Raw genomic sequence first — 18970 nt, 5'->3', positions numbered from 1 at the left:
GCCACCAAATAGTATCGCCACGTATTATATTTAAAGAAACTAAATAATGAAGAATCTGAATGAATACCTGAATGTTTCTCTCATTGTGAAGAAACAACAGTACCTAGAACCATCAAATTTTAAGAAACGTAGTCCTCCAAGCGAACGTGGGCACTTAGAAGCCCGAAATTTGAATTTCGAATTTATTATCTATTTAAAATTTTGTAAAATTTTAACAAATTTTTTATTAACAAAGTGAACGATTTCAAAGCGAGCAATGGCAACACTGTGCGAAAAAAAAAAATTATCTCCAGCGCGCAAGACTGTGTATGGGAGATTCTAAAGATATGCTGTTTTAAAATATTTTGTGATATATTGCTGCTGAATTGAATTTTGTGTGTTTTAAGAGCGAAGAATACGGAATAAACGGAATATCTTCGCTGGTAACCTTTACGCCTCATTTTCAAAACAAGTCGCAGACATTTCTTACCAGATTGATTGTTTCTTTCAATACTGGCATTTACATAGAATGTTTACGAAGATAATTAAATTTTATGCCCTAAGACCATTCGCGATAATTAAGTCAATTAGGATGCAATCACACCGCTCACCCGAAGGCGAAAATATAGAAAAGGCAAAATCAAGGGTTAAATTCATCAATTGTAATGAGAATGCCCTAGCGAAATAAAGCACTACGGTTTTACATAATTTCTGAGAAAGCTATTTGTACCAATTGAAATAATTCTTGCATTTAAACTTGTATTCCAAATTAAGATTTAACTTAAAACTAATGTAGATAATTGCTGAGAGACAGGGGCGTAGCTAGGGTGGGGCAAGGGGGGACATCTGTCCCCGCTCGCGGTATCTAGGGGGCGCCAGTTTAATACTATGACATCTTAGAATGAAATATTTCCTATTCTTGGCACATAGAAGGGGCGCAAAATCTTCAGCTGCCTCCGGGCGCTAAAAACCCTAGCTACGGTTCTGATGAGAGAATTAGATTTTTGTAGCGTAGTTTACGTGAGATAAAATCACTTGGGGTCACGTGATACGAACCGGCGAATCAGGATGTTGAACCATGAAAGCATAGTAAATTTTTAAAGTAATGTCTTTTTACAAATTTATTATCTTTATTTATTGGCTCTTTACAAAATTTTAAACCATATTAAAATGTTTATGCCTTAAAAATAAAAAATTCTTAGAACTAACCATTTGTTAAAATTTTTTATGTGTATACTGTATGCTGTATGTCGCCAACAAAGTCTGCTTGGCTAGATTTGCGCCGACGAAACGGAAAAGTACCAACTCAATTTTTCCTACACAAAAAATGAACAGAGTCAAATAACTTCCATTCTGTTCGATGACCTTTTGCATTTTTCTGGTAACTTTATGATTCAGTTTTTGAAAAAAAAATTAAAAAAAACCCTTGTAAAAGAACAGTCAAAAACTCAACCAAGTGCGATTTATTGATGATCGTTGTTACTGAAATTTTTATCATTTGAAAAGCTTTGTAAACTTCGAAATAAATGATTATCCGGTGGTGCAAGGTCGGGGCTATATGGAAGATGCGATATCACTCAACCAAACTCCAATAATTTCATAAGTGTTGCAAAAGATGAGTGAGGCCTCGCATTATTGTGGTGGGTTGCGATTTGCAAATTCTGGTCTTTTCTCTTTGGCTGTTCCTTCCAATTTCATAAGTTGTTTTGCAATAAACATCTGAGTTGATCGTTTGGTTGCTTGGAAGCAGCTCAAAATGCACAAACCTTTGTAATCCCACCAAGTTGACAATATGATCTTTTTCTGATGCAATTTAGCTTACAGTATGATTTGTGCTGATCCATTATGCTTGGGCCATAATTTTGTTTATTAATGTTATTGTAGACGATCCATTTTTCATCATCATTTAATAATTTCATCATTATTTAATAATAATTTAATAATTCATTTAAAAAAATGTTGATTGCAACACGTTTGAACTGAGTAGCGCAAATATTGTGCTAGCTCTTATTTAAGTGTATTCCTTTCAGTTTAAGTAGGAACAAAATATCGAGTTTCTTAACAAGTTCAAGAATCTTATGTGATTTTCAACTGTCGTGGGTGATTCATTTAACCATTTTGCAATATCTCGGACAGTTATATAATGATTCGATTTAATTATGGTTTTAATTTTGTCATCATCAACTTCAGAAGAGCCAGAACGTTGGTCATCTTCAAGTGAAAAATCTGCAAAGAGAAACCTTTTAAACCATTTCTGACACATGCATTCTGTTAAGCAATCAACACCATAAACTTCACATATCTTTTTGTAAGCCTCAGCCGCTTTTTTGCCTTCGTGAAAATAAAAAAGTAAAATATGCCGAAAATGTTTATTTCTTGCACACCATGTTAAAACTAACCGTATGCTAACAATTGTAAAGGAATATACACGGAATATGTTTCTATGAAGGAAGGTTAGAATTCTAACCTCCTTGGTTTCTATAGCAACGTAAAATTGTCGGCTTCCAAATCCAAAAGAGAAAGAATGATGAGATTGATAGAAGAATAACAAAACGAACATAACGCTATCTATTTGTGCAAATCGAAATTACTGTCTTGCCAGTAACAATACATCACAGGAATTATCGTCTGCCTTTTAAAATTAAGTCGTACTTTTCTGTTATCGTGACAGCGTTCAGAAATTATGTAGGTATATGTGCATGTACGTATGTATGTGTACACACACATGCATGCATGAATTCTTTTCACTCCATACTTATTCCAAAAAATATGAAATATGTATTATACGCAGATGCCTATAAATGCAACAAAATAGCAATTACTTTTTAGTATTATTTCTTATGACATATTCGTACGGCAAAAAGCAGTGTAACCAATCGAAATAAAATTGACGACATATTTTAAAATGACGTTCTCTACTTTCTTCAAAAATTTACGCGAATAAACATAATAAATTACAAAATCATTAAATAAATATGTTGAACGATAACTTACTTAGAAAGTCTAAAGCAAAATTATTTTTCAAGGTTTATAATTCAAGAAATATATTTAAAAGGCAGATAATATCATTTTTATTTAATTCCAATAACAGTTCTTGAACAAGGCGTCATTTAAGGCTTTTCCAGTAACAAATATATAATATATACATAATAAACAAACATATACATAATAATAATATATAAGCAAACAAACAAATAGATGCATAATAATAAAATTCTAAATATAAAGTATGTATTTTGAAGCCTAGAATTAATAAGCATTTTGATAACAAGCAACAACATAATAAAAAATAAATAATTCTATGTATCTAAAAGAGATTTAATTAACTTGTAATAGCATCCAAGATATTTATAAATTGAAGCTAATAAATCTAATAGAATTGAATAAATTAATTCAAAATAAATATAATAAATGTGAATTTACTTCCAAGGTCTAAAAAAACTGTTTCACAAATGATCTCATCTTCATTATTTTCAATTAACTATTCTTGCAGAATCACCAAAAATGTTTCCAAAGACAGGAACGTAAAAAAAAAAAAAAAAAAAAAAAAAAATTATAAATGTAGAATACTTATTATGAAGCTTAGAATTAATTTTAATTTAATAATAAACAACACTTTGCAAAAGGAAATAAAATCCACATTTTTAAAAGAGATGCTTTTATAAGATTCAGACACTAATATATGATTTTATTCTTTGGAAAATTATAAAATATTTATGTATGAGAATAATTACAGGTTATTTAGAATTCGGGTAATCAAAATTCAGTTGAAAAATATTAAATTTATTTCTAAAATAATAGTTTACAGCAGAATTTTAAAAATCACAGGATAATACACTATTTTTTTATTATTATTATTCCTGACATATTTTCCGTCAGTTTAAAAATCCATATGTCGGTCCGCCATCGGGCGGGTCAACACTCCTTAATGCATACAGATATTTATGAAGCGTTTAACTGAGTATCATAAATTTTTTTATTGATGAAATACCTAAATTAACCATTTCGCTATTAAATGCCAAATTTACTAAATTAGTGTTATGTCTTATTCTACAAACATTTTTCGCTGTTTTCAACTTAGTTCATTTCAACGTAGTGCTTGTTTGAAATGTTTTACTTTTGAGATTTGAGAATGCTATTTATGGAAATAATCATAAAGAAATTCATCAGTCATAAATTGTAGTAAAAACATTTTCAGCTGTAAATGTTATAATATTTTGTAAAATGAAAGAAAAAAAATTGAAATTAGAGTAAAGGAACCGATTACCCCCCCTCCCCCCCAAAAAAAATATTAAAGCGTTTGAAACAAGCTTAAAAAATCTATACTATAAATTTAAATTAATTTTTTAAAAAAGAGTAATGACTGAATTTTATGTATCGAATGCGTTTCAATATATTGTAAATGAATTTTTGCTGAGAGAGTAGAAAATTACTATTCAAGAATTGGCATTAACATTTCATTTGTATGTCTGCTATAGTTTCTGTTATCCCATAGGCATGTGTGTTTCTTGTTTTCCTTCAGTTTTATGCTAAACTGTACTTCGTAAAGACCGACATTGATACTGAAAAATATACAATAATCTGTTTATAAGGCATTTGGTTTCTTTTAAAACGTGATTAAGTAACGAGAATGGATTTTTTGAAATCGCAAATATGATGCCGCATTGGATGACAGTTACCCTTCGATGTTGGATTGCATTTATTGCATTTACAAATTTCGGAGCTGCATTTCGTTGCTTTACTCAGGATAATTTTGTTCATTCAAAATTTTTTGCCATTGATTCTCAGTTATGGAAGTCTACTGGTTTTAAAAGTAAAGGTTAGAATATTGATTTTGTGTTTATTACTTGATGTGTATTTACCCAAACAATGTATAAGAATTTAGTATAAACTATATTTATTCTGGCTTCATGTTTACCTCACTGAATTACAATAAAATATTCTCTTAAGTTATCGAATGGTTTGTCTCGTAATTTTCAAATGATTAAATCATTTTATGTTTATATTTTATGCATATTTCTTTGTCCCGCCCCTTTTCTTACTCCCTCTCCTAATGAAACCATAAGTGCACAGAATGATTTTACATAGTCGCACATATATCACATAAATTTTTCTCTTGCTCACTTGATTTGAGTCTTGGAAGTTGTTATGCTTATTAATATTGCTGCATACTTTCAATTATTATAGTTAAAATTGCATACTTTCAATTTGGCAAATGAATGCTAATTAATTAATTAGCAGACCATTTGTGTATATGGTAACAAAATGATAAAGTAACATTGAAAATGTTAAAGTATTTTTCATAGCACATTCAGTGTTCTTTCATCATTTGCAAGTAATAATTACATTCTCTTCTTCTAAGAAGATGTAAATTGCATAAAAGATTCTAACAGCATTCTTCATTAATGATACACTTAAAAAATGATCAACATTGTGTCTTATGATACTGCATTCTAGATGCTGCCATCCTACAGATGTAGCAATGTTTCATGTAACATGGGAAAATTTCCTCGGTCCTAAATCCTGCTGTTTTCATGGTTTGCTTTTGACCGAAGGAATTTACTGAAACAGAACCACACCTCTTCTGCAATAACTAACTCTGTAATAGCAAAGTGTGATGTTAAGTCACTTTTCATACAAACAAAATGTTCATGAAGATAATTTGTTCTTTTACGAAATGCTTAAGTTGTATATAAGGGACATCGTGTATTTAGGTGTTAAGAAGTATCTACTGTTTGTACTTTTATTTTGAATTAATGCATTATTACTAGTGTATCTAACTAGGGATATGCAGTGTATTGTATTAAAATAAAATATCAAATTCTAACAAATTATTTTACTTTTTAATAAAAATAAAAAATAAAAATAGTTCTGCTTGAAGAAAAACTTTTTTTGTAATTTTTAAAGGTTTAAATCAAAAACATTAGATATGACAATTCCTATAGGATAACTGTAATTAATACCAGGTCTTTGAAAAATTCCAAATTTAGGAATCAGTTATGTTCAATGTAAAATTTTTCCATATAGCTGGATAGTTCCGTTGTATAGCAAGAGCAATCTAGGAACTATGTGTTGCTCATCATGGTCCAAACACATGATGAATTTTTAATGTTTTGACACTTAGATCTTTACAAATCTCATTTAATTCATGTGATTTGGGGAGAGGGTAGTAAAGAGCATGCAATTTATCAATAAATATTCCAAATTGAATCATTTCATTAATGTAAATGTTAGGAAATTTTTGCTGAAGTTTAATTACAACTGCCAGTTTTCTTCTTAAAGTTACACTAGCTCAATCAGAACAAAATGCAATTAAATTATCCTTAAAATTATTTTCAGAAATTCTGTATGAGTTTAAAGCATTAATTATATAGATAGAATTTTCGAGATCTAAACAAAAGAAAAGAGGCTTGTAAATTATATACCAATTTAACAACTTCCTATAGCTAATCACTGCTTATAATGAAATACATGCATCAAAGAAATATGCAATGTCACATTGTTTGCTTTGAAGTTATATTAGATTATATTTTAAGGTAAAGAATTTGAAGCTGTTTATTTTAGAAACAATGCCATCATGAATGTTTTTACAAACAAAGGCTACTTTATGTCAGTGTTAAACATGGGAAAAAGCCACAAAATTCCACATGCAACATACTTGCTTAATTATTGGAGAATAAACTTAAGGTAAAATATGGTAGACATTCAACAAGTTGAACTGAATGTTGAAATTTATGTTTTAAATTTAACCTCTCATGAAAAGATTTTCAGTTGCTCCTTTTTTTTTTTTTTCTTTTCTGATCTCTTTATTTTTAGTTATGCTCTTCTAATGTTCAATAAATATATAATGAAATTTCATTGAACATTCCAGTTTAACTGCTTGTTAGCCTGTCATCTGTCAAGGCTTACTCTTTGCCATTGTGCAATGTATTTTTTTTTTTTTTTTTTCTTTTTTTCCTCATGACTAGAAAATGCTGCAGATACAATGCATGATGTAATGGAACTCTATTTTTTTTCCTTCTTTATTTGGAGAAAATGATTTCCATTAAATAAAAAATATATTTCTATACTTAATACATGAATATTTATATCATGTTAAATAAATTATGTTATATCTTGTTAATTAATAGATGAGTATAGTGAATCTTGTTATGGCAACCATCTCAGAAAATAAGAAGTATTCCTGAAAACTAAATAAACTTTGATATTAAACATTACCACTCTCAATTAGTTACCTTCTCCATACCAGCGGCAAACCATCTAGAACCCTGGATGATACAGTCAAAAGTGGTTAATCCGGACTCTTCGGATCTTCGGCAATTCCGGATTATAGATCATCAGTTTAAATCTGGTAAGATGGCATGCAGAAATTATAAAATTAAAAATATGAAACCGCAATTTACAAAATAAAGAACAATTACGATCTAAAGGGTATCAAAATTTACAAAAAAAAAAAAAAAAGCTTAATATTTATTTGTTTATTTTATTAAAAAATTTCTTTCAATGTAAGTTGTTTAAGTTGCTTTGTTTTATGTGATAATACTTTCTCTTTAATTCTATGAACAGAAATAATTTCTTCTTCAGTTACAAAGTTCCGCTGTCAAAGTCCTATAATTGCTGTGTCGAGAATACCGACTAATTTGTCAATCAAAATTTTTTCGTTTTCAATAACCTCTGTATCACTTTCTTCTTTATCGAAAGCGAATTATAATGACGAGGAATTTGATTTAAATCATATCAAAGACGGAGTACATCGAGATGAAATACTACATTTAGTAAGGAATTAGAAGCGAAATAAAATAAAAACATCTGCCCTGAAGATAAGGATAGTGCTGACAGATTAACTTCCAATTCATTGCGCGCCGCGGCGTTTCGGCGCCCCCCCCCGGGCTGCAGAGCAGCGTGAAATTGATAAACAGATTTCGGAATGGTTTGAGAAACGAAGGATATGCCTTTATCCATTTTTGCAGCAATTCCACTTTTTGTTTAATGGACTTCTAAACATACTTTCGCTTTGTAGATCCTTTACATAATAGTAAATACATATCGGAAATTCTATTTGACATAATCGAAAGTTCAAGCTTACTTTTATAAAATTGCTCTAACAGTCTACAAAAAATAATAAGCCGGATCCGATTTGAAGATTCAGGAACAACGCAATCTGCAACATTAACTGAATTAGATAATTTTAGCTTAGCTTATACCGTCCGTTATACATTAAAGGCGCAAGCATAAACGTATTACGCACATGCACACGCGCATATTCACAGCCGTAAAAGTCTTACGTCAGTCATGCGTCAACGCAATGCGTGCGCAGAAAGTTTGTAGCTTTGAGGTCCGGATTATAGATCACTCCGGATTCTGGGTGTCCGAATTAACGACTTTTGACTGTATTCATTATTTAGTAATGTCTAATTTGAATATTAATTAAAGCATGACAGTTTACAGATGTTAATTAAACTGTGCAAATTGAAAGATTTTGCAGGTTTTTTCAAATGATTAATTTTCATTTCCTCTTTTTAAAATAAAGTACCTGTATCAAAAACTAATTAATTGCATTTCGTTGAATTAGTCATTTGTATTTTATGATACCTTTCATTTCCCAGGTTATAAAATATATTTTTCTTTTTGTAGAAGGACCTGTACTTGAACACATGTATGGATTTTGGTCACTTATTAATGGCATTGTACTTTTAAATTGCTTCTTTTTTATTGACGAGAAGAAGTAAGTTACATTTACCTTTTTATGACTTGGATAAACTGTTATATAAATGCTATAAATACTTTTTAATATTTACTTTTAAGTTCTTTTGAAAGTAATTACTTGTAATAAAAAAGTTATTACTTACAAGTCATGGTAATGCGAGATTTTGGCCACTCCTGATTTTCACCGCCTACGTACGTTTATCCACTGCACCTGTGCGAGGAAGGGCTTTATATTTGCATCAGATAGAAGAATGCTAACCTCTTAATAGGACTGTTGCCAGAATTCAGAGAGGGCAAAAGTTTTAGAATTTAAGGAGGGCAGAACTTTTAGAATGAGTGCAAATTTTGCACTTTTGCAGCTGAGGATGGTGGTTCGGTAAAACCATCGAAACTAGTCCTGTGAAAATTTGAAAATATAACGCTGATTTTTGTTGTTTGACTTCTGAATTAGTATACAATATACATATAAAAAATTTTAACAAATGTTAGATCTTAAGAATTTTTTATTTTGAAGACATAAACATTTTAATATAGTTTAAAATTTTGTAAAAAGCCAATAAATAAAGACAATAAATTTGTCAAAAGACATTAATTTAAGAATTTACTATGCTTTTATGGTTCAACATCCTGATTCGCTGGTTCATATTGCATGACCCCAAGTGATCTCATCTTACGTAAACTACGCTACAAAAATCTAATTTTCTTAGTAATTATTTACATTAATTTCAAGTTAAATCTTAATTTGGAATACAAGTTTAAATGAAAGATTTATTTCAATTTGTATGAATAGCCTTACTCAGAAATTATCTAAAACCGCAGTGCTTTACTTTGCTAGTGCATTCTCATTAGAATTAATGAATTTAACCCTTGACTTTGCCTTTTCTATATTTTCGCCTTTGGGTGTGCAGCGTGATTGCATCCTAATTGACTTAATTACCACGAAGGGCAAGGGCCTTAGGGCATAAAATTGAACTATCTGGTAAAAATTCTATGTAATTGTATGCCAGTATTGAAAGAAACAATCAATCTGATAAGAAATGGCTGTGACTTGTTTTAAAAATGAGGCGCAAAAGGTTACCAATGAGGATATTCCATTTGGCATCACTTCTACCATTATTGGCGACTGTATCACTTGCACTGGCAAAACGGAAAAGTACCCCTAAAAGATATATTTGCAATGCTTTTATTTTTGAGGTCACTTATTCGAACATTTGCCCTGGCCTTTCATACAAAAGTAAACCACATTGACAAGCGATAATGAGAGCAATATGTGTGTGTGTTAAATGCTTGAGAGAGTAAATATTCCGGCAAAGAGTGTGAATTGTATTTAATGCAGATGTCTAGAAGAATTATATTTTAGACCACTTCCAACCTGAATGAATTCATGGAATTAGGAGTTAGATGTTTTCTCTTTCTGTAGTCATTTGAAGCCATGATTTTGAAGTGAAAATTGTAGTAAATCGCATTTGCTGTAGTTGAAATACAGTTGATCTAGAGCTCCTTTTAATAGTAAATATGGCTTCTGCTAAAAGAAAGAAATACAGTGCTGTTTTCAAATGCAAAGCCATTTATTTTGTGAAAGAAAATGGAAACTGTGCTGCACCAAGGATGTTTGGTGTTGATGAAAGATGAAATGGATAATTTATGGATCAAAATAACACTGATGGTAAAGATGAAACAAAATTCGATGAAACGCTTGATGATATAATTGAAACGAACTCAATGTTATCCGATAATGAAAATGTTTAATTTCATAAAGTAAATGATTTCTTTTAAATAAGCTGCATTTTGGCATATGTAAAAATCTAATCTTTTCCTTATTTTTAAGCTATCATTTTTATATACGGTAATTCAGACTTAACAACTTCCACAACATGTGGCAGGAGCAAGACAGATAGAAGAGCATAAGAATTATGCTTATAAGCAGAAAATACATAGCAGAACATAAGAATTATGCTTGGCATTATTTCTTTAGTCACCAATCTCATGATGCATCCGTAATAATGTAAAGGAGATGCTAACTAAGCTGTGTTAAAATAAAACACTATACAAAATTTGTAGTGAGGTTGTTTCTAAATGCAGACAATATTGCTACTGATAGTAAAGAAAGTGACAAAGAGGTTGCCAAGAACAAAAAAATTGTGATTGATAATTCAGTGGGAATTCTCAACTTGGCAATTACAGGACTTAGATAGTGGATCTTTGCAACTGAACAAGAAATTATGTGAAGTAAATTTAACAACTTACACAGAAAGATATGTTTAATAAAGCAAACAAATAAACATTGCGCTTTTGTGTAAATTTTTATTCCCTCGAGATAATAAATGCTTCATTGCTTCATGAACAATTGTTTAGCATTTTTAATTTTATTATTTCTACATGCCATCCTACTAAATTTAAGCAGATGATCTTTAATTCAGAATCGCCCAAGTCCTGGGCGATTCTGAATTAAAGATCATCTGTCTGATCATCACCTTGTTTGGCTGCGAGACAAAATCAGCCCAAATGTGTGTATTAAGAAGAAGAGGTATTTTCATTTTAGAACAATAATCTTTCTTGGTTAATAATAAGATAAATTTGAGAAAATAATGACTATATGTTTTAAACTTCAAACATAAAAATTTAAATTCTAATTTTGATTAATATAAAAGCAAATAGTATAACTTAATTTTTCTCTTTAATATCAATGGCTCTCCTGATGCTCAGTTTGTGACATCAGTTTATTCAAGTCTGGCCTATTCATCTTAAGTATCTGAACTTTTGATAATTAAGCTACTCCTGTTTTTACTTAAAATAAATTTCATGTGTGAAAATATTTGCTCACATTTTTAAGTTGAATCGAATGCAAACAAAATGCAAAGATTTATGTTTTAGAATTATGGACTATGGAACAGCATTGCCAATGTATGAATTTTTCCATAAAATTACGTTCTGATTTTTAATTTTTAAAAATAAAAATTCATGTTTGTTACTACAACTTTGTAATCAAAGAAAAATGTTATTGTTATTATTTATTTTGGTTTATTCTTTTATATATTCTTCAAGTGTTTATTTCATATTTATGTTTTATAACATAACAACTTTGTAATCAAACAAAAATGTTATTGTTATTTTTTATTTTGGTTTATTCTTTTATATATTCTTCAAGTGTTTATTTCATATTTATATATTATACTTCATTTCTGAAAATCAAGTGGGTCACTTGAAACTATGAAATGGGTCACTCGGTGACCTGTGGCTCATAGGTTGCCGATACCTGGTATAGATATTTAAAAAGCCATTTATGTAATAAAATGGTACTTTTTGGTTATCCATACCCCAATGAAAAATCAATAGCTTCTCGTCATTCATTTCATTTGATGTCACTCAGCATGTAAATTCATATATATGATATGGACATGTTATTATTGTCATGTATATATTTGAAAAGATGGCAGTTTATGTTGAAAATAGGGGTATGGATGATTAAAAAGTACTGCATTGTACAGATTATTTTCTGTTCTTTATAAAGAATATTCATTTTATAGGATCATCGCTTTAGCAATATGTGTGATAGTCATTTATTTATGTTTCTTTGGCATGGAAGCATTCTTTCATAAAACAGTATTAATCCATGGTCCAACTATTTATCCATGTGCACTAAGTGGTAAGTTTTCCTCCTCCTTTATGGTAGTATTTTTATTAACCTTGTCTAAAACACGTTATAAAAGATCATCCATTTTTGAATAATGAAATGTAAAAATCCTAGCTAATATGACATTCATTTGTTCTGTAACAGTACATTAATTCTAATCCAAGATAACTTAATCCTAACTTCTTTGACAATATAAAAATTCTGCATTTTTTAAAAATTCAATATTACAAGAAATTGTCATACACAAAAAACAGTCTTTAACAAGTGCAGTTAAGTAAATAATAATAGGAAACTAATTATTACATTTGCCTTTATTATAGTATTTCTTTGATGTTTGTTAAAGTATGTACATTTTGGTTGATTAATGCTGACTAGAACAAATAAGCTTGGTGAAGATAAAAAGTATGATTACGTATTTTGTTTTGTGCATCTAATAATATTGTTGTATGCATACAGATTTGAAATAGATTGAATGCACACAGATTTGATGATAGCTCAATGAAATTTATTTTACTAAAAGAAACACTTTCCACAAAAATATCCGTAGAGTTTCTTCATAGTATCACAGACTACAATCAGTAATTACACTTCAAACTACTGAGAACATTAAACGCAATACAGTGCAATTTGCATCTAAAAGAATGAAGCTGACGCAGAGATATCTCAATACTTTGAACTCATAGCCTTGGATACAGTCACAGTTACACATAGGATCAATTACACGTATTGAATCAGAATATTTATTATCGTGATACAGGGACCAAACCAAAATGTTGCCAAATGATTTCCAAGTTTGCCAACAAAATTTAGTTGCCAAAAACATCTCCAGCTTGGCAATATCTCGCCAATTTAGCTACATAGTCATTTTATCAATGTTAAATAGACTTACCATCCTGTAATCTTATTTTTCCAGCACAGTGTTGTCTCTTAACTCATTTTGTTCCATATTCTAAATTACTCCTTATTTGATTAGAACAAATAAATTTGAAGATAAAAATTTTAATTATTATTATGCTTTATGTGTATATTACATATATGTGTATTTACATATATCCTGCCATATTCTAAATTACTCCATGTTTTTATGCTATCAGTATTATAAAATAATAAAACTATTTTTTCAGTTAGCAACAAAAAATAAATTAGGTGTACGAAGTATTTTTCTGTCTTACTAACATGCAAATTAAATCTTAATTTTTTTTTAATTTTACAAATTTTCAACTAGTAATACCAAACATAGTTTAAAAATACAATTCATGTTAATGATCATGTAATTTAAACTGTAGTTGCAGTAAGAGGTATAATTATTTAGAATGAAACTTTATGTAATTTTAATTCTTTTAATATAAATTTTAAAATTTACTTTTTCAGCATTGACACTAATATGGTTGCTGGTTAGTTTGAAGTATCTTTATAGTCCACCTAAGGAAGAAGCCGATGAAAATGAGGTTTTAAGGAAAAAATTTCCTTTTAAAAGTATATCTAAAAAGATACGATGACTTAGATTTAAATATTTTTTAGTGGGTATAAAATCATTTTGGTAAGTAATCTGTTATTTTTTTACGTTCTTTGTTGTTGATTTAAATTACATGTGAGACAAATACTAAATTTTCTTGAATCTAAATCCAGATCGTAGTTCAGTCTTTGAAATCTTTTGTATCTCAAATTCTGCATAAGAATAATAATACAAAGAAAAGAATAAAATCTTCATTTAGCAATAAAAGTATATAGTTACAGGAAAATTTTTAAAAGTGCATCAAATTGAAAACAAATTTTAAAATATAGTTTTTAAAAAATACCTTTGGTAAAAGTATATTAACGGGTACCCCTTGGCGAAAATTGACGATTTTTGGTGGCACATGGATACCGAGTTTGTGCAATTCTTTGACTTGTTATTTTGTCTTTGTGTAGCAGCGGAAACATTGCCACTACACAAAGACAAAATAACAAATCAAAGAATTGCACAAACTCGGTATCCATGTACACATTGACCTATTTTCACTAAAAAAAAAAAAATCGCAGAATTGCACAAACTTGGTATCCATGTACACATTGACCTATTTTCACTTTAAAAAAAAATCGCAGAATTGCACAAACTAGGCATTACATACTCCCCTGACTTTATCCATGTACATGTCGACCTATTTTCATTTAAAAAAACATCAGAGAATTGCACAAACTTGGTATTGCGCACTCCTTTGACTTTGTCCATGTACACATTGATATTTTTCACTTAAAAAGTCAAAGGAGCACACAATTCTAGGTAAAAAGTATTTTTACGGAACATTCAACTGTTCAAGTTACCATAAATGAAACAACAACTTGGCGATAAACGAAACAACAACTTCGTGATAATACAAGGAGTATTCTTCAGTCTAGTCAAACTAGTACATCTATATTTATTAAGAAGATACAAATTAAAGTTAATAGATGAAATGCATAATTAAAACTCTTGAAAATTGAAGTTAATTCATCTCAACTTAATTTGGGAATTTTTTTTGTAAATATTTTATAATTTTCTAGATTGTTTTTAACTAATTAATTAGTAACTTTAATTAATTAAAAAATTTTATTTTTTTAATTTAAAATTTTATTAATTTAAGTATTAAGCATGGAATACTAAATTATCTCCAGAAAAAGGAAGAAAGGTAAAATATTTGTGTATTTTAGAAGTTCATGAAAGGATACTTGAAATGTTGCATTCAGGGCCATGAAACTATGCTAATAATTTAGGTATGAAGTTGAAAGTGAAACAGTTGTATTCTTTTTTTGATGAAACTTTCATTGGGTATGAATAAAATCAATCTTCCTGAAGTTCTGAATTAAAACATTTAATGACTTTTTAAGTCAGGATTTGAAAAATTCAAATGATGTGGAAAAAAATTTTAAAAAGCTGAGTTTTTGGATCTCGGGCCTTCTTCAAGATTTATGATAAATTTGAATTAATATTATGCTAAATATTTTTAATAAAAATTTCCATGGATTTACCCAGTATATTAAATCTATTAAATAATTTTTATAGAGAATTGAAAACTAAAATATTATCAAAATTGTCATTTAGAATTTTAACTCTACAGATAGCAATCTATTTATATATATAAATGAATGTTTGTTTGCCATTTATACAAATCTGCAGTTTAATTTCAGTCTTCATGAAACTTGCCACACTCAACCTTCAAAACAAGAGGAAGTCCACTATCTACATAAGATTTCTTAAAAACCAGCCTGTGGGGGCCTGCACTCTTTATATACATCTATTTTTTATGCTAATTTAATGAATTTTTGATTAAAAACTCAGGGATTGAAAAGTTTTGCATTGCCATTCTGCAAAGCGTAAAATGTATATATTTCAGATTTCATCAGAGAAATTGGCGGTATAAAAAAAATTGTGTTGCCACTTGAGAAAATGAAAGTATATTAATTTTTCTTGAATTCAATAAACAAACTCTGCTATTTCAAACTCTGCTATTTAAGAGAAATGTGTTGCCATTGCCCAAATTAAAATAAAGTATGTTATTGTTCAACAAAGTGTAAAATATTTAATTTTTCATGCATTAACATATACACATTAACATGTGTATTATTGCATCACACATATTTTCTCTGCATTTTGAAAGAGAATTTGTAGTAGGCATCACATCACACATCATCGCTGTGAAATCAATTATACCACCAAAACTAAAATCGATTGCTTGATCTACACCTCAAGCATGAAAGAAAAGGCATCAAGAAACAAATAAGCAATTGGAAACAAGACTGGAATATGTTCGAGTACATGCTGCTCAAGCCTGTTCTTGTGAAACAGATGAGCAACAAGAAGCAAGGCTGAGAAACATTAGAGTATGCATTGCTCAATGCAAATGAACATGCTGATTAAATCGTGGTGCATGCAGTTACAATACTAATTGTAATTACCGTCTTTATCCAAGTGTGGTTGTTCAAAAAATGGATAAATTATGCATGTATTGCAGAGCTCTCAAATTTAAGAATGAAGCATCAGTAATGTGCTGTGCAGGTGAAAAAGTGAAATTGCCATAATTAAATTCACCACATGGACCATTATCAACCTTGGTATCAGATAACACAAGCCAATCAAAACATTTCTTGGCAAACATATGCAAGTACAATTCATGTTTCCAAGTGACATCATTCAGTGTCATGTATCCCAATGATTCTGACAGATATGCCATTCGAATTTAAGTGTTTGCAGTTTCTAGTATGACTCACATTTGGAATGACCATCAACAAAGCACAGAGACAATTGCTACAAGTTTGTGGATTAAATTTAGAAAATCAATGTTTTTCACATGGGCAGCTATAAGTGGCCTGATCACACATCAGGAAACCTTCTGATTTATTTGTGTACGTGCCAGATGGAAAAGCAAAAAATATTGCATATCCAAAAGCACTTCAATAAACAGAATTAAAACACTTCCTTTTCTTTAAGTAGTATTGTAACACATGATGGGTAACAGCTATTTTTTGATAAGATAGCATCTCCTGATTTTGAAATCTGAATATTTAAGGGATATTTCTTGAGAACATCTGTGTATGAGTGTTAGATGAAATAATGGATGCACCTAGCAAAGAGGAGGTAGAAATGAAGGAAATTAATTGTTAAACCTAATATTGCAAGTATGCTATTAAATATGCAGTAATTATGCTGGCTATAAACTCTTAGTTGCATGTATTAGCAATAAGATATGGAAGTGATTCTTATAATGTTTGATCTAAGTAATTTACAAAAAGAGACAATAGTTGAAGCATGTTAACAGAAGCCCCAATTTGTATAACAGCTGATGAGTCACAGAAACAATGAAAACTATGGCCAAAAATATGAGAAAGAAGCTTTGTTATTTCAAAATGAAAGAACTATGGACTATAAGAGATTACGCTTAATGAATATGGATAAAGTATAACAAAAAAGGTTTTGCTAAATATAAATAAACCCAAGCCAATAAAATAATGTAAATAAAAGGCTGTATAGAGGATTTACATTTATGTGGAATAGTTCACTAGAACTTGACAATACAGAATAACTGTTAACCACAGTTTTATTCTATTAGTATGCATAAACCACATTTAATCTTTTAATATCACAAAAAGCACTGATTCATGCAAAGAATCTCATGCTATGATTCATGCAGAGAGAAAACTAAAGTCTCAGTGACTGGTAATCTATAGTTTTATCTCTGAAATCACCTTTCTTTCTTTTTCTTACCAATAGAATCTATGCATGAATGGAAGTGCATCAGCTGATTTTAACTAGAATCATAGAGATAGTTTGTGATCAATTGGGGAGCAAAATGATAATCATTAGATTAGTCTTTTAGTATTCTGAAAGACAGTATTACAACTAACATGTATTTGAATATCTACTGAGTCATCCAGAAAGTTCAGCGATTTTGTTGAAAAGCGTCTGTAGTCTCTTCGATGCACATTTTCTTCTAATTATCTCCATACTGCTGATAATGTTAATCTTGTTCTTGCTTGATAAAAAATGGATGTTTAAATATAGTCTTTTCTGCTCACATTGTGTAATTCTACCATGTGTTGTGGCATAATTTTTGCTTCGTTCCAGTACTGAGAACAGAGAACCCGAACATTATATTATACTCTTCTATTTTTTAAAAAAAGGTAAAAAACACTTGTCATACTGCTCATGAAATTTTTGTAATATATGGCTAGTGTTGTTTCTGATTACACAGTTCATTAGTGTTTTGAAAGTTTAAATATGGAAATTTGAACCTCCAGGACAATGCTTACTTTGAATGATCATCTTCAAATTAGGACTTAATAAAAGAAGCTGTTACTAAAAAGCTTATTCTTATCATTATTCAGTTCAAGAATTATCAAACAGACTAAATATTCTAATCAGAACAGTACATGATCATTTGAAAAAGAATAGGTATATAAGCTGTCAGAATGAATTTGAATACAGCCAGTTACGCTTGCTCGAGTTTCAGCATCCGATTCTTAAAAAAATAAAGAAGCTCCATTACATAAGAAGTGGAGAGTACATACAGGGTGATCAGCGAATAAGCCCTGATTTCAAAATTGAATATCTCTACAAGATCCATAGAATTATGCAGTAAACTTTATGTTTATTAGCAAATCTGTAAAATTGGTGTACAAAAGTTTAGAAAATTTAGTTACGAAAATCGTTAACAGATGGCGCTCTAATCGCAGTGACCTTTCAATAGCCTTTAAAATGTGCTTCAAAGTCGAACATGATCAGTACGACTGTTGGCTAGTGAAAAGAGGCTAGCGTAGAAAGTGAAATGATGTATTCCATTGAACGTGTTTTTTTTTTGGTTCTGGAATTTCACCGATTAGAACACAGATCTACGGCAACACGTCGCAGTTTTCAAAACCAATTCAATGTTCCACTTGGACCCGATGCGAAAACCATTCGCTTGCTCTTCACGAAATTTGAACGGACTGGCAGCATGGCCGAAAGGGAAATGTTGGGCCTAGGTAAACTGTAGTCACTCCTGAAAATGCAGCCAAAGTTTCCCATGAAAGCTGTGCAACAAGGGATTGACTTTGTGAATCAGATTCTAACAATGATCGGCAACAACAGATTTGATGTGAGCTGCATCTGGTTCGCAGATGAGATACATTTCCATTTGAATGGAATCGTTAATAAAC

At 29.9% G+C, this 18970-nt stretch overlaps 2 protein-coding genes across 9 annotated transcripts in view; one reads left to right on the top strand and one right to left on the bottom strand.

Annotated features, from left to right (window-relative positions):
* Nucleotides 1-3529, bottom strand: part of LOC118194841 (uncharacterized) — a 35426-nt gene extending 31897 nt beyond the window's left edge. Inside the window, exon 1 of the mRNA XM_035366053.2 lies at nt 3403-3529. Coding sequence (XP_035221944.2) covers nt 3403 — 1 coding nt within the window. The 5' untranslated portion in view covers nt 3404-3529. The remainder of the gene's footprint in view (nt 1-3402) is intronic.
* An 893-nt stretch (nt 3530-4422) lies between these two features.
* The window catches only part of LOC118194837 (uncharacterized), a 21481-nt gene continuing 6933 nt past the window's right edge, over nt 4423-18970 (top strand). For 3 of the 8 annotated variants that reach the window (XR_015042818.1, XR_004759154.2, XM_035366041.2), the window contains exons 1-5: nt 4423-4798; nt 7211-7330; nt 8614-8704; nt 12213-12331; nt 13691-13859. Coding sequence is in view for 3 of the 8 variants with exons in the window: in XM_035366041.2 (XP_035221932.1) it covers nt 4633-4798; nt 7211-7330; nt 8614-8704; nt 12213-12331; nt 13691-13818 (624 nt within the window). In the remaining 5 variants the exon portion in view is untranslated. The remainder of the gene's footprint in view (nt 4799-7210; nt 7331-8613; nt 8705-12212; nt 12332-13690; nt 13860-18970) is intronic. The other 5 variants (XR_004759153.2, XR_015042817.1, XR_015042816.1 and 2 more) reach the window with 3 other exon arrangements.

This window comes from Stegodyphus dumicola, chromosome 8 (assembly GCF_044657685.1).
Source record: "Stegodyphus dumicola isolate Sdum_Otavi_A_Nest chromosome 8, ASM4465768v1".
Lineage (NCBI taxonomy): Eukaryota > Metazoa > Arthropoda > Arachnida > Araneae > Eresidae > Stegodyphus > Stegodyphus dumicola.
This window is presented reverse-complemented; position numbering and strand designations above follow the sequence as displayed.